This window comes from Bubalus kerabau, chromosome 1, assembly GCF_029407905.1.
Source record: "Bubalus kerabau isolate K-KA32 ecotype Philippines breed swamp buffalo chromosome 1, PCC_UOA_SB_1v2, whole genome shotgun sequence".
Taxonomy (NCBI): Eukaryota; Metazoa; Chordata; class Mammalia; order Artiodactyla; family Bovidae; genus Bubalus; species Bubalus kerabau.
The window spans coordinates 130282864-130304852 of record NC_073624.1 but is presented as its reverse complement, the minus strand read 5'-3'; the positions used below and the strand labels follow the sequence as shown (position 1 = coordinate 130304852).

Here is a 21989-nt window from a genome sequence, read left to right as displayed (position 1 = left end):
TGGGTTGGGAAGGTCTCCTGGAGAAGGAAATGGCAACCCACTCCAGTGTTCTTGCCTGAAAAATCCCTGGAGAGAAGCCTGGCAGGCTATAGTCCATAGGGTCGCAAAAGCGTCAGACATGACTTAGCGACTAAACAACAACAACTGTAAAATACAAGATTTGTTTTAAAAAAAAAGAAAAAAATAACTGCCATGAATGACTACATTAGAAATACCAGGTACTTCTCTGAATTGCTTAAGCATTTGCTGTAATTCGGAGAAGGCAATGGCACCCCACTCCAGTACTCTTGCCTGGAAAATCCTATGGGCGGAGGAGCCTGGTAGGCTGCAGTCCATGGGGTCACTGAGGGTCGGACATGACTGAGAGACTTCAATTTCACGTGTTGGAGAAGGAAATGGCAACGCACTCCAGTGTTCTTGCCTGGAGAATCCCAGGGACGGGGGAGCCTGGTGGGCTGCCGTCTATGGGGTCGCACTGAGTCGGGCATGACTGAAGCGACTTAGCAGTTGCTGTAATTCCTGGAGATTAACATGCAGAGATAGATGACAACATGGCAGCTGCAAAGTTGTTTTTAAAAAACAAAATAATTTCCTTGGTGTGGATACAGAACTGGGAGGTGAAGGAAGGCTGCTTTTTAAAAGGGGGTGGAGCCGGTTGGCAGAAGGAAGTTCACTGAAGTTCCACCTGGCTGCAGCGCTAGTCGGAATCAGCCCCAAATCTGGCCCGCTCCCCAGCCATCATCACCACCTCCGAGAACACACACTAGTACTGGCCTCTCCGCCCCGCTCCTCGCATCCTTAGAGATCCCCAAATAACTCCCAATATCCAAACCACACTGTCCCTTGCAGTGGATTTAAAACAATTCTGGAATGTTCACAGCTCAAAGCAAACATGACTTCTGAGAAGGTGAGTGGATACGGGTAAGCTTGAGATAATGCCCTTAGCGCCTTGGGGGAGGAAGAGGCCACCTTGGGAGGGGAGCAAGGGCCTGTTTGGATCTGTGGTCTGAAGACACCTGGGCTGGAAGGGATCAGTTTTAATCCCCGCACCTGCCAGTCGTGGCCTGTTAGCCTCCAGGGTTCCACCGCCTGCCCAGGCACATCATACCTCTGTTCACAGCAGGCACTCACCCCAGAAAGATCGGGGGATATTCCTGCACTGCTGGGACCCACACACAAACACCAGCTTATGTACACACTCCTCTTCTCTCAAGTCTGTGTGGTGGGAGTCAGGCTGTCGTGCCTCACAGGGAGACAGACTGTGTGCAGCACAGCCCCCCAGGAAAGAAGGGGTACATGGAGTCTCCCCCTCCGAAGGGGAGCAGAGAGACAGGGCGATGTTTTAACTGGTGGCCTAGGCGGTTACACAACTCATCTTGATGCACAAAGAGCACTGTCTTCTAGAACATCTGGTTCTCAGCAGAGTCATATAACGTCCATTTCTAAGGCAGGACTGAGGGTGCTTGTTTAAGGACCCAAGTGCGGTCAGCTTAAGGTATCAAAAGTCCTCCTTGGCTTCGCTCCACCCCTCTGCCTGGGCTGAGGGTGATGGGCTGAGCGCATCCCAGGCAGAGAGGCTTTGATGTGGAAACATCCAGGCCAGCTCCAGGCAAAGCTGGAAATTTGCACACTCCTCTTTGGGGTCTTTCTAGACCTCCTTCTGTACCCCCATTCTTGTGCCAGTTCAGGAGGCACAAGTGACTCGGGTTCGATCCCTGGGTCAGAAAGATCTCCTGGAGGAGGAAATGACAACCCACACCAGTCTTCTTGCCTGGAGAACTCCATGACAGAGGAGCCTGGCGGGCTACAGTCCATGGGGTCACAAAACAGTCAGACAGGACTGAGCATGCACGCACTACTTCCTCTATGAAGACACATGCACACACACACACACATCCACACTTATACACACGTGTGTGCACGCGTGCACACACACACACACACAGGTCAAATTTCTGACTTGCCCTGGGTCTTGTTCCCTCAGTCTTGCTCTCTGATAGTAAAGAGATTTCATTAGATAAACCAGTCCCTGCTAATGAGTAAGCTACTTACTCGACTCATAGACTCTTTCTGCTGAAACAGCCATGGAAGCTCTACTTTAATCCCCTTTCTTTTCAGAAAAGAGAAGCCCAGGTTTCAGGAGGTGAGAATTAGCTAGTAGGGAAGCAGGACATGAAATGTCAGCATCCTGTGCCCACAGGGCATTCTTTCTCCACACTCCACTTCAGTGACATGGTGTCTTAACCAGTGAGAATGGATCACTTGCCAAAAAGGCTTTTAAGAGTTATATCTCTCCTGGGCTCTCCCACACAGCCCACACAGCTCCTCCAAACCCTTCCTCACCTCTGCGAGCCTTCATCTCCATCCATCATTTCTGGCAGATGGTGCCACTTCGTACATTACAGAGAAGACCCAAGTCATCAGCTCAGGTCCTCGGCTTCCCTCCCCAGCAGCCGACATTTCTGAGGTCTTTGATCTCATCTCTTCCCTTTTCGCCAGGCTAACCATCCCTTCTCTGGCCTGGTCTGTCCTCCCAAGCCCCTCTGCCTCCGGTCTCTGCTGCCTCAATCACACTCTCCTGGGGCAACTCCAGACCTGCCCCGGCACTAGACTCCTTCCTCCAATTTACAGAAACATCAGCTCTCCCTAGGGATTCCCAGGTAACTCGGTGATAACAAATCTGCTTGCCAACCAGGAGATGCAGGTTCGATCCCTGGCCTGGGAAGATGCCCTGCAGAAGGGAATGGCTACCCACTCCAGTATTCTTGCCTCGAGAATTTCATGGACAAAGGAGCCTGGCGGGTTATTGTCAGTCCATGGCATTGCAAAGAGTCGGACACAAGTGAATGACTAACACTTTGACCAGATCTCCCCACATCTCTCCCCTTCCCCTTAAAGAGAACCTAACTCCCCTCACCTCTCTTACTGACCAACACCTTTACTGGCCTCTGCTTTTCTTCTCCTTTGCCAAACATTCACCCCTTGCAATCTGGTTTGTGGACCAGCAAAATTGTTTCTATAAAACTATGTCGTGGGGTCCAGAGGTTAGGACTCTGTTCTCACTGTCAAAGGCGAGTGTTTTAGTTCCACAAACTGAACAGTGAGGTCAAAACACAAAACAAAATCTGCTTCCTTTGGCCCTATTTGATACTGCAGCACAATTTCTCATCCTTAGTTTTCTTCCTGGGATTTCCATGATGCCCTTTGATCTGGGTTCTGCCTCTCCATCTTCCCAATGTCTGTGGCCAGCAGGCTTCTGGGCCAGCCCGTTCATCCCTGCCATCTCCAACCTGATTTGTCACTCGGCCTTCACCACCTCTTTCTCCCAGCTTCTCGCCTCCTACACGCAAACACCTGCACTCAAAGGCACTGCCAAGGCCTCACTCTCATCTTGTCTAAATGTGATGCGTCCCCTGTCTCCCTAGCTGTGACTGCCAATGACATCTTAATCTTTATTTTTATTTAACTTTTTTAGGGGGAGCCATGTCACTCAACTTGCAGGATCATAGTTTCCTGACCAGGGATTGAACCTGTGCCTCTGAAGTGGAAGTGCAGGGTCCTAACCACTGGACTGCCAGGGAATTTAAAGCATCTTCATCTTTAGAGTCCTCTTGGATGACTCCCTTTTCTGCCCTCCAACTTCAACTCTGTCTGTGATATACTTGACTGTTTTTGATTCTACTCTAATTCCTTTATAAATATTTATTGTGATTGGTGAAATCACCTTCATGGTTCATTCTGAACATCATAGCCATGTACCCCAGACTCAGACGGTGTCTCCCTTCTCTTCTTCCACACCTCCCTCTTCCTACTAGTTTCAATCTACTCTCCCAGGCCCAGAATTCGAGAGGCCCTCCAAGTTTGCCTGTGGCCAGCCTTGACCTTGGACCTTCTTCCCCTGACTTCTTTAAATAACGTAAGCTCTGTCCCCACCAGATGCCCACAGGTCTCTGCCAAATGCTACCCTCTCCTAACTCTGCATCTTGGTCTGCAGGGCCACCCTGCCTGGAAGCCCATGTTCTTACCTTTCCCCTATGACACCAGGGTTTCATTAGTGGCTCATATGGTAAAGAATCTGCCTGCAATGCAGGAGACCTGGGTTTGATCCCTGGGTTGGGAAGATCCCCTGTAGGAGGGCATGGCAACCCACTCTAGTATTCTTAGGCTTCCCTGGTGGCTCAGACAGTAAAGAATCTGCCTGTAATGCAGGAGACCTGGGATCAGACCCTGGGTTAGGAAGATTCCCTGGAGGAGGGGCATGGCAACCCACTCCAGTATTCTTGCCTGGAGAACCCCCATGGACAGAGGAGCCTGGCAGGCTACAGTCCATGGGGGTTGCAAAGAGTTGGACCTAACTGAGCAACTAAGCATAGCACACGATGACACCAGAGGGCAGAGGCGTGGCCTCTACCATGATGCTGCGATCACGCTCCCAGAAGACCAGTTTGAAAGGAAACATAATCATCACCTGGAGTTCAGTGATGAGAAGGGTTCTGAGACCACATCAGGCTCAGCAGGAAATAGTGTCCTGTTAGATTATGTCATTTTGACAAAGCAAGGGTAAGAGTGACAAGAGTGGCTATCTGTGTCCCAGCTAAAAGTGAGCTTCAGGGATTTCCCTGGCAGTCCAGTGGTTAAGACTTTCTACTTCCAATGTAGAGGGCCCAGGCTCCATCCCCAGTGGAGGAACTAAGATCCCACATGCAGTGGGCCTGACCAAAAAAAAAAAAATTACCTTCCAACATGCAATATTTCTTTGTGACATTTCTCACTTGTTTGGGTCAAGAATTATAACTGGCTCCTCTTAGCATCTCCAGTAATATGTGGTTCCCTCTCTTGCACATATTAGGTAACACACTGGATCAATACAGGAGTGATTTTTGTCCTTGAGGTTTTAGGCCTAGAGCGATGCAACCTAGGAAACATTTTTGGCGTGGGAACCCTTTGGCAGTACACTTCTCAAGGCAAGAGGTTTCTAAGGTTGACCCTCAGGGCTGCACGTCCCCGAATAACAGTCTTATTCCTTTAATAAAAACAAAGGAGGTGGCTTCCCTGGGGGCTCGGTGATAAAAAGTCAGCTTGCCAATGCGGGAGACACGGGTTCGATCCCTGATCTGGGAAGATCACACGTGCCATGGAGTAACAAGGCCCGTGCACCACAACTATTAAGCCTGGGCTCCAGAGCCCACTGAAGCCACATGCCCTAAAGCCCAGGCTCCACAACCAGAGAAGTCACCGCAAAGAGAAGCCTGCATATCGCAACTAGGAAAAAACCTTAGAATCAACAAAGACTCAGCACAGCCAAAAAGTAAAATAAACGAAACCATCTTTTAAAAAACAAAAAACAGAGGGACTTCCCTCGTGGTCTAGAGGTTAAGAATCCACCTTCCAATGCAGGAGACATGGGTTCGATCCCTGGTTGGAGAACTAGGATCCCACATGCCTTGGGGCAACACACCACAGCAAGAAGCCCCGGTCTGCAAGAAACACCTAACACAGTCATAAATGAATAAACAAAGGAGCCAGATCAAGGCTGGGGGAGGCTGAGACAGGCTGACGGCCCTGAAGCAGAGGCAGTAGTAATAGCAAGAGTAGTGGGCCCTATGAGCCATAGCAGTGGTCCAGACCTCCAAGTCACACTGTGACGGGAGGCGATAGGCACTGAGCACTTACAAAGTGCCAGGCAAATACGCCTGTGTAGCCTGGCACCCTTGCTTCTTCCTTTTTTTTCTAATAGAATTTTATCTAAAATTTTTTATTGGCCATGCTGCAGCTTACAGGATCTCAGTTCCCTGACCAGGGATTGAACCCAGGTCTTCTGCGGGGGAAGCATGGATTCTTAACCACTGGACTACCAGGGAATTGACAGTACCCTTGATTTCTCATTGCACAGCTTCTATGAGTGAATCCCTGATGCCTCAGTTTCCTCGTCTGTAAAGTGCAGTAATAATGCTTCCTTCCTTTAGAAGGCAAAGAGATTATGTAGCCATCTCCCCAAGCAAAGTACCTGCAACCTATCATAACACTCATTAGCAGGAAACTATTACTCTCATTATTACTGGAGACGGATCATCACCCTCATTTCCATTCGAAAGAACTGATTCCCAGAGAGCTTTAATCATCAAGCCAAAGTCACTTGCTTCAGCAGGATAGGTGGGCCCCAAACCCAGTCCACAGGCCATGGCGGCCTCCTGGGGGAGTTTATTGTCCTGTTCTCAGCCATTAATTCCTACTGAATGCAATTTTATTGAACATGAATTAGTTTGGTTGTGAATACAGACGATCCAAGTAAAGATGCGTTACTGATCAATATTCAGTGTCTGGGTCCAGGGGGAACGCCAGGAAAGGAAGATGAAAAAAAACAAGGTGTGCCGTCAGACAGGAGAGATGCCATCAACCTGGCTGAAGTCCCTTTTCAAGACGCAACTCCTCCCAGAGCCCAGGCGCAGTCCCCTTCTCATGCTTTCTGGCAGGACCTGTGCACTTACCCTTCCCTCTGCCTGAACCAGCCTCCCCTCCCTCCCTGCCTGACAGGTTTTCTCACTTCAATTGCAAGGACTCTACCTCAGAAGGCTTCCTCCACAGAAAAATCTCCCCCTCAGGAAGGCCTCCTCCTCCTCCTCCTCAGGCAGACCTCCTCCTCCTCATCCTCTTTCCCAGGAAGGCTTCCTCTTCCCCCTCCCCCTCCTCAGGAAGGCCTCCTCCTCCTCCTCAGGAAGGCCTCTTCCCCCTCCTCAGAAAGGCCTCCCTCTCCTTCTTTTCTTCCTCCTCAGGAAGGCCTCCACCTCCTCCCCCTCCTCCTCCTCCTCAGGAAGGCCTCTTCCTCCTCTTCAGGAAGGCCTCCTCCCCCTCCTCCTCCCCCTTCTCCTCAGGAAGTCCTCTTCCCCATCCTTAGGAAGGCCTCCTCCTCCTCCTCCCCCTCCTCCTCCCCCTCCTCCTCCCCCTCCTCCTCCTCAGGAAGGCCTCCCCCTTCTCCTCCTCCTCCTCTCCCTCCTCCTCCTCAGGAAACCCTCCTCCTCCTCCCCCTCCTCCTCCTCAGGAAGGCCTCCTCCTCCTCCCCTCTTCCTCCTCAGGAAAGCCTCCTCTTCCCCCTCCCCCTCCTCCCCCTCCTCCTCACCCTCTTCCTCCTCAGGAAGGCCTCCTCTTCCTCCTCAGGAAAGCCTCCTCCCCCTCCTCCTCCCCCTTCTCCTCCCCCTTCTCCTCCTCAGGAAAGCCTCCCCCTTCTCCTCCTCCTCCTCCTCAGGAAGGCCTCCTCCTCCTCCCCCTCCTCCTCCTCAGGAAGGCCTCCTCTTCCTCCTCAGGAAGGCCTCCCCCTTCTCCTCCTCCTCAGGAAGGCCTCTTCCTCCTTCTCAGGAATCCTTCCCCTCCCCCTCCTCAGATTATCCAGTTATCAGTGTCCCTGCAATTGTCTGTCCTCAGTTCTAAACCAGAATTTACTACCTCGTACTGGATTACCTATTCATTTGTATGGGTCTCTTTCCCACTAAGCTGAAACTTCCTTCAAAGAATGAAGTTTCATTGCTCCTATTTGCACTTCCAGGGACACAGAGCAGGATCAGAGGAGGTATTTGTTGAGTAAATGAAGTCATCTTGTCCACCATCCTGTGCTTCAGTTCCACTAAGAGTTGTATTTTCTATTTTGGTTTTATATGTACCACATGCTGGGGCTTTCTTGCCTCCCCTTAGAAGACATACCACACAAGCTAATAAATATTCTTTGCTAACTGCCTTCCATCACTGGAGCCTGTCTGCCATCCACACAGAGACAGCCACAGTAGGGGGACCACCTTATCCTGTGCATCCAAGGCAAAACAAAATGATTCAACACTTCCAAAACAAGCACACAAGATGCAAATGGTTTCAAAAAATAGACCCAAGCCAAGTTGAACACAAATACCAAGGGAAGAGAAGCAGACAGACAGAAAGAGCTACATGAGAGTCTAGGCATACCCATGGCAGGTTTAATTAGCTCTGCCCTGCAGACTTTTTCTGACACACACACAGGTATCCTATACAAAAAGGCAACTGGAGGTCTTCTAGTATCACTGGAACTCTGCAGATGCTTCCGGATACTTCCCAAAACATCTAGATACCCCACACATGTACTCTTTTTGAGAGCAGCAAGAAGGTTCACCAAAGGTGTGAGACAGTCTGTGACCGGAGGATTGCCAGACATTTATTAAGCACCTACTGTGTGCCAGGCATGTGCCAGCCAGGTATTGTCACCTACCTACCTACTGACCTGAATGCATTCATTTCCCAAAGTCCCCTGAGGTAGATTGTTAGTTCTGTTCTATAATCGAGGAAACTGAGGCTCAGTGTTTATGATTTATACACTGCAAGGGGGGAGTCTAATCCCCTGAGCTGCCCAATTCTTAGTTTAATATACTTCCCATTATCCACAGACATTTATGTGCAAATGTTAATTAAGAAAGCAAACCTGGGCTCTGCTAGGGGATCCATGTGAAGAGTAGGCTCAAGGCTCACCTGGTGGCAGCCCTAAGGGACTTGGGGGAGGGAATCCCCGTTTTCACTCCTTGGAGGCCAACCCTAGGCCTGGCTAGAGGGGGGGCCTGGGCCTGGCTAGTCACCTTTGCCCTCTGAAGTACCTCTGAGGTCACAGTGCCCAGCTCTGGAGGCCTCGCCATTCATGCCCAGCCTGGTTCCGCGTGCCCCCTGGGAGGTGTCCTGTCCAAGGTGGGCTGGGGGCTGCCTGGGGGAGGTACCCCATAACTAAAGAGCAGGGCCGACCAATTTGACTTCATCAGTGAAGACAGAGGTACTTCCCATGAAGACCCCACGAACAAGAAGACACTTCCAGCTTCCCCAAGGGACACAAATATCCAACTCTTTCCCTCCCCAACTTACTTATACCTCTGGGCAAGATCCTCAGGAAGACCTGAATATGCAATGGTGAATGGCTACCCACTCCAGTATTCTTGCCTGGAGAATCCTATGGACAGAGGAGTCTGGCGGGCTACAGGCCATTGGGTCTAAAAGAGTAGGACATGATTGCACGACTAACATGTTCACTCCCCCCACCCCCACCCCAGAGGTAGCACAGGCACTAAATTCAGGTGTGGGTCACTCATACCAAGTCTTTACTAAAATTGGGATGGGGGAAGGGAGAGACAGCCATGTGCAGGAAAAAACAAACAAACAAAAAATCCCAACAATCTTCTAAAGGTAGGAAAGGAGAAATAGTTAAGTATTAAGAAATATATAGAATATAAGAAATTGTTGAGTTGCAGGTTAGTGCAAAGTGATGTTCTGAAAAGCATGGCTTTTGGTTCCAACAGCTGAGATTCCATTTCTGCTTCTCCACCTACCATTGTAGATCTTGGACAAGTCCATCCACCCTTCTGGGCCTCAGAGGCCTCCTCTCTAGTATGGGGGAAACGGTACCAGGATGACTACTGGCAGGTAGGTGCCCTGCCAGCCTCCTCTCCCTCTCAGATTCCCTCTCTCCTTGTAACAAACGAGAGCTCGGGAGGGAATACAGGATCCTCAGAAACCATCACATAGAGGTCCCAGCTCCAAGCTCCAGTCACAGGGAAATAGCAGAAGCCAGGTTCTCACTGGGATCCTTAATCTAGAACAGGGGGTCTGCTTTCCTCAACCCACTGACGGTCCCTTCGCAGCCCTCTACCTGGCCTAAGGAGTCTCAGCCAGTTCACCTCGGCCTCCTGGGAGGAGGAGTTGGGGGCTGAGGCTGTCTCCCTCTGCTTTTCCTCCTTTCCCCATAAAAAGGCAAGGTCCTCTTTACTCCAGCCGAGTGCCCGCTGGGTCTGAGTAAGGTTGCTCTCCGGAGCCGCTATGGGTCTCTGCCTCAGATCCCCTGAGTACGGGGAAAGAAACGTTTTCCAGGCTGCTGGTGGCTTTTCGCTCACCTGCTGGCCCTGCCACGGAGCGGGGTATCGCTTGGCTTGTGGGCTGGGGAAGGCTCAGAGCGCTGGGCGGGATGTCTCCGCCTGCGGCAGCCAGCCTTCTCTGAGCTATGCCTCTGGTCTGCCTGGGGGCGGGATGGGGTGAGGTGGGGTGACGCTCCCAACCCAGGGGACTCCGGACAGGCCTCGAAGGATCTGAAGTGCGGGACAGGAGGCAGCCGGGTGGGCAGCCCGCGACTCTCTCCCCTCAGCCTCTCGTGGCAGCCAGGCGACCGAGCCGCCACCTCCGGAGGCGCGCGGCGCTGCCCCAGGGGCATAGGTAACAGGGTGCGAGGATCCCCGCTCCAAGCCCCGCCGACCCGGTCCGTTACCTTCCACTTTGGTGAGGGTCAGGACCGGACTGTTGCAGGCGCTGAGCGGGGCCACCCGGGCCGAGTGCTTCTTCATGATGAGCCGTCAGCCTGCAGGAGCGCCGCCGCCGATCGCCTACATCCTGGGGCCGGCTGGAGCGCGCCTCGCGGGCCCGTTGGCCTCCTCCGGGGAGGAGCGCGAGCTGCTGGCCGCCCCGGCCCTGCCTCCCGGGGCCGCCGGCCGGGCTCCCGTCGCCGCGCAGGGCTCACTGCGGCGGCCGCTCCGCGGAGCGCATCGTCGCCGGCCGCGCACCCACTCCGCACCCGCGCGCACAGCCTCCCGCTCCGAGGTTGCCGCAAACTCCAACGTCACGTACAAGTGCACTCCCCGCTCCCACCCCGTGGGCTCACCTGCTCCGCCCCCGCCCCGGGCCGCCCGCCCAGCCCCGCAGCCGGCTTCCTCCCTCGGAGCTCGGCCCTGAGGGTTGCCTCCGGTCGGGGCGGGGGGCCGGCCCGCAGCTCCCCGGCAGCCCCTGTCCTTTGCTGAGACCAGCGCACGGGGGGCGAGGCCCTGAGAACTTAGCCTCAGAGGTTCACAAGTTTAAACAGGGAGCTACTGACTTCGGCTGGGGAGTTAGCCTCCTCCCTGCGCAAAATCCTGAAGTATTGGTTTACGAGAGGAGTCAGAAAAAAGCAAAGCTTTCTCAGGCTGGCATTAACTTCTTTGGAAGTCTGGGGGCACGTTATTCTGCCTGATCCCCTGGACAGCTATTTTTCCTTTTAAGGACGGTGCCAAGTCAAGAGAAGCAAGGCTACCACAAGAAAACAAAGGCTTGGGACTTCTGCCCCTGCCCTGGTGCCCCAGTTCTGAGAAGTCCGACTGCCTGGGAAGCAGGGAAAGCTTCATTTCGGCCCAGATCCTAGGTTTCTGCTGCAGCTTTTGCCTCTGCAAGCCCTGGTCTCACCGCTCCTACTCTGACCCACCTGTAGCTACTGGCCAATGATGCTTGATTAAAAGCAATGACATACCTCTTGCATCACTGGCTGGGCGATCCCTGGGTGACTACCCGGTCCCCAGGACGTTTATCTTATAATAGTGCATCATCACAGGCGCCCAGCCATCATCCTTGTGGAAAGGATGCACAGGACTTGTGTGGTCCAGGAACTCTAAGGGCTTTATGGGCATCTCATTCACGCAGGCCCAGCCATCGGTTTTGGTCTGTCTCCACTGGGAATCTGAAGGCTCCGTACTGATTCCAGGTGGGTTTTGTTGTTACTGTTAAGCCCTTACCTCCCACTCTACCTGGTTTCCTGTCACAAAGTGGATGTTCCACTCTATGATGTCATTTTTATCCCCCATAAGGGTAATTCAGTGGCATGGCAGAGGTGGAGAGGGGTCTTACAGCAATCCGGTTTCCCTAGCCTGGAACCTACCAGGTGTCTCTGGTGACATCCACCTGCATGCTCCCAGATCTCTGGTGGAAGTGGCTCCTACCAGTTGCTTTTGTAGGGTTCCTGTTATTCGCTTGCTCTCTAGAACTCCCGAAAAGAACAGCATGACTGCTGGGTCTCCAGAAAGCCAGGGCTTCCCAGGGTCGCTGCCTCATTGCTCTAGCAAAGGAAAGGCCCTCTAGTGGTAGCCTTCGCACTGTGGCCTCTTACTCAGACCTTGTCCCCAGGACCCTAGAGATGACAACGCAGTAAGGCAATAAACCATCCCCTTCTTTGTAAAAATTAAGCACAAACAAAAAGTAAACCAAAAACTCAAAAAAAACTCATCTATTAAAGAAGACCTTACAGCATAATATTCCCGCGTGTTGTTTCATCAGTCAACTTTTGCCATATACACAATAACTAAATAAAATAAACATCACATCATAACTTACCCATTTTATGAGCACTATGTATCAAGTACTGTGCTAAGTGTTTTACATAAATCACTTCATTTTCTACTCACAAAAGCTCTGCAAAATTGTTGTTACTTCATTTTACAAATGGGGAAACTGAGGCTAAGAGAAATGAACTAAAATGTCCCAGGTAATATAGAAACCAGCTGAGCAGGGATTTATTTATTTTTCTATTTATTCTTCAATGGAGGAAAATTGCTTTACAATGTTATATTGGTTTCTGCCATACAACAACTTGAATCAGCCTTTATATACATATCCTCTCCCTCTTGAGCGTCCCTTCCCTCCCTGCATCCCCCGTCCCCCAGGTCATCATAGAGCATCAGGCTTGGCTCCCCGTGTTAGAGAGCAAATTCTCACCAGCCATCTATTTGACATATGGTACTGTATCTATGTCAATACATTCTCCATTTGTCCCACACTTTCCCCACTGTGTCCACAAATCCATTCTCTACATCAGTGTCTCCATTTTTTCCCTTGAGCAACTCTGAACAAATCAAAAGCCTACACCTACAACTGCTATGCTATTTTCTTATGTTATAAAATGTAAAAATTCCATGTAACTATTCCAGTTGAGGTAGGAGACACAGTAATCTGTAATCCATTTCCTTTCATTTGACTGTGGTTTTAGAAGAGCTCATCGTGCTCATGCTTGTCTGGATTGCCAAACTCATTTTGCTGCACAGGTCACAACCAATATGTCCAATAAGTATCTGCCTAGCTGATTTTTTACTTATCTGTGCATGTGTGCGCACGAAGTTGCTTCATTTGTGTCCAACTCTTTGTGATCCTATGGATGGTAGCCCACCAGGGTCCTCTGTCCATGGGATTCTCCAGGTAAAAATACTGGAGTGGGTTGCCATGCCCTTCTCCAGGGAATCTTTCATGATGCAGGGATTGAACCTACATCTCTTATGTCTTCTGTACTGGCAAGCAGGTTCTTTACCCCTAATGCCACCTGGGAAGCCCTTTTAGGTATATATTTTCTATTTATTGCAATCTTAAGTGTAACTCAAATATATAATTCAGTTCAGTTGCTCAGTCGTGTCCAACTCTTTGCGACCCCATGGACTGCAGCATGCCAGGCCTCCCTGTCCAACACCAACTCCTGGAGTTTACCCAAACTCATGTGCATTGAGTCAGTCATGCCATCCAACCATCTCACCCTCTGTCGTCCCCTTCTCCTCCTGCCCTCAATCTTTCCCAGCATCAGGGTCTTTTCAAGTGAGTCAGCTCTTTGCATCAGGTGGCCAAAGTATTGGAGTTTCAGCTTTAGCATCAGACCTTCCAATGAACACCCAGGACTGATCTCCTTCAGGATGGACTGGTTGGTTGGATCTCCTTGCAGTCCAAGGGATTCTCAAGAGTCTTCTCCAACACCACAGTTCAAAAGCATCAATTCTTCGGCACTCAACTTTCTTTATAGTCCAACTCTCACATCCATTCATGACTATTGGAAAACCATAGCCTTGATTAGACGGACCTTTGTTGACAAAGTAATGTCTCTGCTTTTGAATATGCTATCTAGGTTGGTCATAACTTTCCTTCCAAGGAGTAAGTGTCTTTGAATTTCATGGCTGCAGTCACCATCTGCAGTGATTTTGGAGCCCCCCAAAATAAAGTCTCTCACTGTTTCCATTGTTTCCCCATCTATTTCCGATGAAGTGATGGGACTGGATGCCATGATCTTCATTTTCTGAATGTTGCACTTTAAGCCAACTTTTTCACTCTCCTCTTTCACTTTCATCAAGAGGCTCTTTAGTTCACTTTCTGCCATAAGGGTGGTGTCATCTGCATATCTGAGGTTATTGATATTTCTCCCGGCAATCTTGATTCCAGCTTGTGCTTCCTCCAGCCCACCATTTCTCATGATGTACTCTGCATATAAGTTAAATAAGCAGGGTGACAATACACAGCCTTGAAGTACTCCTTTCCCTATTTGGAACCAGTCTGTTGTTCCATGTCCAGTTCTAACTGTTGCTTCCTGACCTGCATATAGGTTTCTCAAGAGGCAGGTCAGGTGGTCTGGTATTCCCATCTCTTTCAGAATTTTCCACAGTTTATTGTGATCTACACAGTCAAAGGCTTTTGCATAGCCAATAAAGCAGAAATAGATGTTTTTCTGGAACTCTCTTGCTTTTTCGATGATAGATAATTAAATATTACTAAATACCCTTGCCATTAATTTCACTCTAGGACATTTTGATACCCAAGAGGTCATCACCTCCTTGTGGCTTTCAGTTTCTGCTTATCAAAGAGTTGGTATGGTACCAGTTCTCAACTTCTTCCCCTTAGTCTTAAGCATTGAGTGTTTTTCTTTATTCAACTCTATCAGCCTGTGTGCTCCCTCACCTTGTGTTTCAAATAAAAAACAAACTTCCTCCACTCCTTTAAAAAATATTATGTTCATTTATTTATTTTTGCCACACCACCAGCTTACAGAATTAGTTCCCTGGCCAGGGATGGAATCCATGCCCTTTGCAGTGGAAGCTTGGATTCTTAAACACCAGACACCAGGGAAGCCTCCTCCACTTCTTTTTAAATCAGGAGGCCCTGCTACTTTCCATAGGAACACTGATACTCCTCAGTGCACATCTTTTTTGGGAGTAGGTGTGATGCATGCAGGCTAAGTAGCTTCAGTCATATAAACTCTGTGTGATCCTGAGAGGGCAACAGGCAGGAAGGCCAGGAGTCTCCAAAGGGAGGAAATAGCCTGCAAGTGTCAGACATTTTTATCCCTCATAAGCTGCAGGAGGAAACTAGCGATATTTTTTTCTTCTCCATACAAGTTAAAAGGTTTCTCTTAAAATACTGTGTTACCAAAATGACACCTGGTTTCACCTGAAGTTAACTATTCTCAAACCTTGAGATAACCAATGCATTTTTCTTATGGAAATGTTTGTCTTAAGCTATGTTAATGTACTATGCATTTACCCCAAACTCTGTCTTCAAGTTGGTTCTGCCTAATGGTTCAGAAGCCTTTGACTGTATGGATCACAATAAACTGTGGAAAATTCTGAAAGAGATGGGAATACCAGACCACCTGACCTGCCTCTTGAGAAACCTATATGCAGGTCAGAAAGCAATAGTTAGAACTGGACATGGAACAACAGACTGGTTCCAAATAGGAAAAGGAGTACGTTAAGACTGTATATTGTCACCCTGCTTATTTAACTTCTATGCAGAGTACATCATGAGAAACGCTGGGCTGGATGAAGCACAAGCTGGAATCAAGATTGCCAGGAGAAATATCAATAGCCTCAGATATGCAGATGACATCACCCTTATGGCAGAAAGTGAAGAGGAACTAAAAAGCCTCTTGATGAAAGTGAAAGAGGAGAGTGAAAAAGTTGGCTTAAAGCTCAACATTCAGAAAACTAAGATCATGGCATCTGGTCCCATCACTTCATAGGAAATAGATGGGGAAACAGTGGAAACAGTGTCAGACTTTATTTTGGGGGGCTCCAAAATCACTGCAGACAGTGATTGCAGCCATGAAATTCAAAGACGCTTATTCCTTGGAAGGAAAGTTATGACCAACCTGCTAAGTCGCGTCAATCGTGTCCGGCTCTGTGTGATCCCATAGACGGCGGCCCACCAGGCTCCCCCGTCCCGGGGATTCTCCAGGCAAGAACACTGGAGTGGGTTGCCATTTCCTTCTCCAATGCATGAAAGGGAAAAGTGAAAGTCAAGTTGCTCAGTCGTGTCCAACTCTTCACGACCCCATGGTCTTCAGCCTACCAGGCTCCTCCATCCATGGGATTTTCCAGCCAAGAGTACTGGAGTGGGTTGCCATTGCCTTCTCCAAATGACCAACCTAGATAGCATATTAAAAAGCAGAGACATTACTTTGCCAACAAAGGTCCGTCTAGTCAAGGCCATGGTTTTTCCAGTAGTCATGTATGGATGTGAGAGTTGGACTGTGAAGAAAGCTGAGTGCCGAAGAATTGATGCTTTTGAACTGTGGTGTTGGAGAAGACTCTTGAGAGTCCCTTGGACTGCAAGGAGATCCAACCAGTCCATTCTGAAGGAGATCAGCCCTGGGATTTCTTTGGAAGGAATGATGCTAAAGCTGAAACTCCAGTACTTTGGCCACCTCATGCGAAGAGTTGACTCATTGGAAAAGACTCTGATGCTGGGAGGGATCGGGGGCAGGAGGAGAAGGGGACGACAGAGGATGAGATGGCTGGATGGCATCACCGACTCGATGGACGTGAGTCTGAGTGAACTCCGGGAGTTGGTGATGGACAGGGAGGCCTGGCGTGCTGCGATTCATGAGGTCACAAAGAGCTGGACACGACTGAGCGACTGAACTGAACTGAATGGCTCAGAAACTACTTGACAAACCAGTATGTTATACTCAGATATTGTTCACCTAATCTATGTAAACAAAACTATTTGTATGGTAATCTGCCTTTCTACAAGATTCAGGTTAATCATTTTATGGCCCGGGATGAATCATCTGGTGCCAAGATTATCCCAAAATGCATCTTATGGGTGAGAGGCCTGGTGCCATTCTGAGTTTTAAGACATTCCTTTCTTTCATTAACAGACTGCTAGTGACTATATAACATCCAGCTGAAGACTAGCAGGTGGGTACTCTTTCTGCCCCCTTCTGATGCCTATGTCAGAAGCTTTCTCTATCTCCTTTATACTTTAATATAAGTTTATTACACAAAAGCTCTGAGCGATCAAGCCTCATTTCTGGCCCCAGATTGAATTCTTCTCCTCTGGAGGCCAAGAATCCTGGCGTCTTTTCGTTCAGCAACAACCTTTCAATCTCATGGACTCTAGCCTTCCAGGCTCTTTGTCTATGGGATTCTCCAGGCAAGAATACTGGAGTGGGTTGCCATTTCCTTCTAAAAGGTGTGTTGGGGATGCATATTTAAAAACTGACATACATAAGAGTATTCTAGAAAGTTAACTGTGTACTGGTGTATGTGTATAAACCAGTATCTTAAAAATTCAAACAATTTAAAACTCTATGCTGGAGCTAGGCTATAATGATCTAATTCAGGGATACCTAGAAAATCACCAAGTTTCCCACTCAACAGCCAAATCTCAAATTACCACAAAAAAAAAAAAATAAAGTGCTAATAATTCTTTCAACAACAACAAAAAAGAGACATGATCCTTGAAATATAAATGGAAACAACTCTGTATAAACAATATCCAGGACAGAGGATGGATTACTTGACCTCTCTTCTTCTTCGGAGGGTATGTTGTTGTTTAGTCACTAAGTCGTGTCTGACTCTTTTGCAACCCCAAGGACTGTAGCCCGGCAGGCTCCTCTATCCATGGGGTTCTCCAGGCAAGAATACCAGACTGGGGAGCCATTCCCTTCTCCAGGGGATTTTCCCCACCCAAGGGAAAATCCTTGGGTCTTGAACCCAGGTCTCCTGCGTTGCAGATTCTTTACCACTGAGCCACCTGGGAAGTCCCTTTGGAGAGTATGAGTGGGAGCCAATAACTGAATGATATTATTGGGCATCCACCTGTCTTAAATTTAGTATTACAGAGATTAATCTTAAAGCAGATCTGAGATGACATTTTCCAGGTCATATTCATTAACAGCTCTTCCTTGCCATCTTCTAAAAATGTATGGTTCACTCATCAAAGTCAAGCATTTCGTCGGCTCTACATCAGATGGCCGCTGTTCTGACAGAAGCGTGTTCTTTGTCTCTGACCCCACTCTGTTGTTTGTTTTTCTGTTTTCCTCAATGCAGTTGAGGACGTGGGATATTTAATGGCAGTTTGTGGCAGCCTGGTATGGTGTACTCATGGAGAATAGATAGTCTATCTTCTCTGCTCTATTTTGCTTTTGTTTTCTTCAGTGTTTCTCCTTTAATTTTTATTTATTTTATTTATTTTTTTTTAATTTTATTTTATTTTAGGGAGAGGGTGGGATGATTTGGGAGAATGGCATTGAAACACGTATAATATCATATATGAAATGAGTCTCCTTTTATTTTTTAATTGAAGTATGATTGCTTTACAGTGTTGCTGTGTTAATTACTGCTGTACAATGAAGTAAATCAGTTATATGTATACATATATCCCCTCCATCTTGAATCTCCTCCCAACCCCTCCCGTCCCACCCCTCTTGGTTATCATGGAGCACCAAGCTGAGTTCCCTGTGCTGGACAGCAGGTTCCCCCTAGGGAAATATATAGATGCTTTTGAACTGTGGTGTTGGAGAAGATTCTTGAGAGTCTCTTGGAATGCAAAGAGATGCAACCAGTCAGTCCTAGAGGAAATCAACCCTGAGTATTCATGGGAAGGACTGATGCTGAAGCTGAAGCTCCAATACTTTGGCCACCTGATATGAAGAGCCGATTCACTGGAAAAGACCCTGATGCTGGGAAAGACTGAGGGCAGGAGGATAAGGGGATGGCATAGAATGAGATGTTTAGGTAGCATCATTGACTCAACGGACATGAATTTGAGCAAATTCACTCACTCTGGAGACAGTGGAGGACAGAGGAGCCTAGTGTGCTACAGTCCATGGGGTCACAAACAGACGTGACTCAGGGACTAAACAACAACAACAGCAACAACATCAGGAGACACGGATAAAAGTGTGCATAGTATTAGAGATCCTTGTAGCCACAAACTGTAAATGACCCAAGTCTATCAACAGAGAAGTAATCTGTCATGTGTTTATGTAATAGAATACTTTAAGCAATGTAAATAAATGGGGTAAAGCTGGAAAAAAAAGAAAGTAGATGGTCTCCGTGTGTTTGAAGTAAGTTCACTGAATAGATACGAGGGTAACAATCCTTTGATGCAGAATTTACACACCACAAACCTGATGTTTATACTCCCTGACCTGCCCCTAATGACCTTCTTGCTATCTCCCCACTTCCCACTTGCAAACCAAAGAAAAAGAAGTGGAAGAGGGGTCCCAGAGAAGAAAGGAGATGAAACAGCTAGTTTCTCCTACCACCAAGTGGCTATATTTCAGTTGCAACCCACAAGTAGGGGCCTACCCATGGCCCGTTAGGAAGAAAGAGGCAGATAAGCTGAGGGTGAATCACCCCAAAGCAGGTGCTATGTAGGGCCTGGCCAATTCCTCAAATTCTGGAGGCCTACCACACTTCCTCCTGGCATGGAGCTCCCAGCTCTGGGCTTACATTCAGGCTCCAGTTTCCCTAAATAACTCGTGCTGCCCAAATAACCTAACCTGACTTCCTGAGCAGACTCACGATTCTGTCATCCATAGGGGTCACTGGCCTATTCCTTCCTCTCTGGTGGTATGTGAATACATATAGGGCCTCCGTGGTGGCTCAGACGGTCAAGAATCCACCTGCAATGCAGGAGACCTGGATTCAATCCCTGGGTTGGAAAGATCTCCTGGAAGGGAATGGCAACTCACTCCAGTATTCTTGCCTGGAGAATTCCAAGAACAAAGGAGCCTAGCGTGCTACAGTCTGTGGGGTCACAAAGCGTCAGACACAACTGAAGCGACTAACACTTTCACAGGATAGTTAACTAAGACATCCAATCTCTTTGGTGGGGTTAAGCTGTACTTATGACTCTCTTGAGCTTCCATGCAAGACAGTATGGAAAATACCTTGAACAACAGCCAAGAGCTTGAGTCTGAACTCCAGCCCTGCCAGCTGGAGTGACCAACCTTCAGTGGTCACTCAGCCACTTTAGTCCTCAGTTTCCTAATTTGGGCACAAGAGGGTTTTCAAACTCTTTCCTGGTCTCTGTGCAAAGCAACTCTACATTACTTGTTGGGGTTCCATGGTAGATCTGGCTTATAAAAACAGTTGTCACTGCAAAAAGAAAGTTTTGAAAACCATTGACTGGAGAGTCTCCAAGGTTCTGTTTGGCTTTAAAATCAGTGGTGTGTGAAATTATCTTTTTAGATACAACAATGTCAATGCCTCTAAAGATCTTAAATGAATCTTATTCTTTGTGAATATCTCCACTTAGTTAAGCAGATTTTTGCTTTAAGTAGTTTTCTCACTTTTTGGACAAAGCTAGAAGTACATTTACACTTGTTAAAATTCATAAAGTTGTATAATGCAAAAGAAGAATCAACTATAAATTACACATCATTTAAAAAATTAGGCATATGTTTTACATATACAACTATATATATATCTGATTTTAATATTTAATAAAATATACCTTTTATCATGTTGTGGCTATTCTTTTCCTATTCATTTTGTTCAATTCTGTTCTTTCATTGCAAAAAAAAAAAAAAAAACCCCACTGATTGTGATCAACTAAGTTGGTTTGATTATACTTCACTCATGGGTCATAATCCATGTGATTTGAAAAATATTGTTAACAATAACATTCTTTGTATGCAAAAACGTTTACTTAATCTGTTCAAGATAAATAATAAAAATTTAAAATCCAGTCAAGATTTTAAACAGATAGAAAACAGACCACTTCAATTAATTCACTCTGAAATATTTAACACTGTGTCACAGTCCTTTACAGTATTAAGGAGGAAAAGTAACAAATTATTCCTGTGGTTACCCGAGTTTCAAAATTATCACTTAACGTAGCTCCAGGAACCAGAAATGAACTCTTACCCAAATAAGTCAGTCTGCAGCATTCAGAAGCTTTCAGAGAGGAGCAACCATTGCAAAGGAGAAAAAAAATCTAATGATTAAAGGAAATTAACCCTCATGCATTGGGCAGCTCATTGCCCCGATCTGGCAGGAATAACATAACCTTTTTCAGTAACTTCACGGGCGGGTGCAGGGCAGCCTTCTCTACCTTCACATCTCCCTTCTCTTCTTCGCTGAGGTGTATTACCAACAAACTTGGGCTCACTGGTGTCCCACTAGGATTTCTCCTCTTTCTCTAAGGAGGAATGTCAAGGTTGGATAACTCCGGGCAAGACATCAAGAAGCAGGATCACTGGATGTCACCAGTGGGCTTCCAGACACATTCCATCCAGGCATCTCCATGCCTGCTCCATGGTCACTAGACAACAGCTGGCCCTGTGGTCATGCCGAGCCCAGAGCTGGGATCATGACGAACAGTGGAGGCTGGAACAGGATGTCTGGTAGCTTCCTCTATGGATCCTAGTCAAGAGCTTGTCCTTGCTCAGTGGCAGACAACAGGGGGCAGACATCCTCAAAAAGCAGCATGGCTGGGGGTGGGGCTCCTAGGTGGACACCTGGAGTAGCCTGAGGTTCCCCCTCCTGGGACTTCAGAGTCTTAACTGAGTATCAGCACAAATGAGGGGTGTGGAAGGACCATACCATGTCTGGCCCCCAACAGGTATTCAAGAAATGATGGTTCTCCAGCCTGGATAGGAGGGGAATTTAGGGGAGAATGGATAAGTGTATTTGTATAGCTGAGTCCCTTTGCTGTTCACCTAAAACTATCACAAAATTGTTAATCAGCTATATTTATATATAAAATATAAAATATATATATTAGAAAAGGCAGAGGAACAAAAGATCAAATTGCCAACATCTGCTGGATTATTGAAAAAGCAAGAGAGTTCCAGAAAAACATCTATTTCTGCTTTATTGACTATGTCAAAGCCTTTGACTGTGTGGATCACAATAAACTGTGGAAAATTCTGAAAGAGACGGGAAAGAGACCACCTGACCTGCCTCTTGAGAAACCTATATGCAGGTCAGGAAGCAACAGTTAGAACTGGACATGGAACAACAGACTGGTTCCAAATAGGAAAAGGAGTACGTCAAGGCTGTATATTGTCACCCTGCTTATTTAACTTATATGCAGAGTACATCATGAGAAACACTGGGCTGGAGGAAGCACAAGCTGGAATCAAGATTGCCGGGAGAAATATCAATAACCTCAGATATGCAGATGACACCACCCTTACGGCAGAAAGTGAAGAAGAA

The 21989-nt window shown here is 47.8% G+C and overlaps 1 protein-coding gene across 2 annotated transcripts in view; it reads right to left on the bottom strand.

Moving 5' to 3' along the window:
- The window catches only part of SLC35F3 (solute carrier family 35 member F3), a 427635-nt gene that overhangs the window by 124822 nt on the left and 280824 nt on the right, over window positions 1–21989 (bottom strand). The window contains exon 1 of one of the 2 annotated variants that reach the window (XM_055588444.1): window positions 10259–10599. The exons of the other annotated variant lie outside the window; for it this stretch is intronic. Coding sequence (XP_055444419.1) covers window positions 10259–10334 — 76 coding nt within the window. The 5' untranslated portion in view covers window positions 10335–10599. Of the gene's footprint in view, window positions 1–10258; window positions 10600–21989 lie in introns of those variants that run through there. 2 annotated transcript variants of the gene reach the window in all.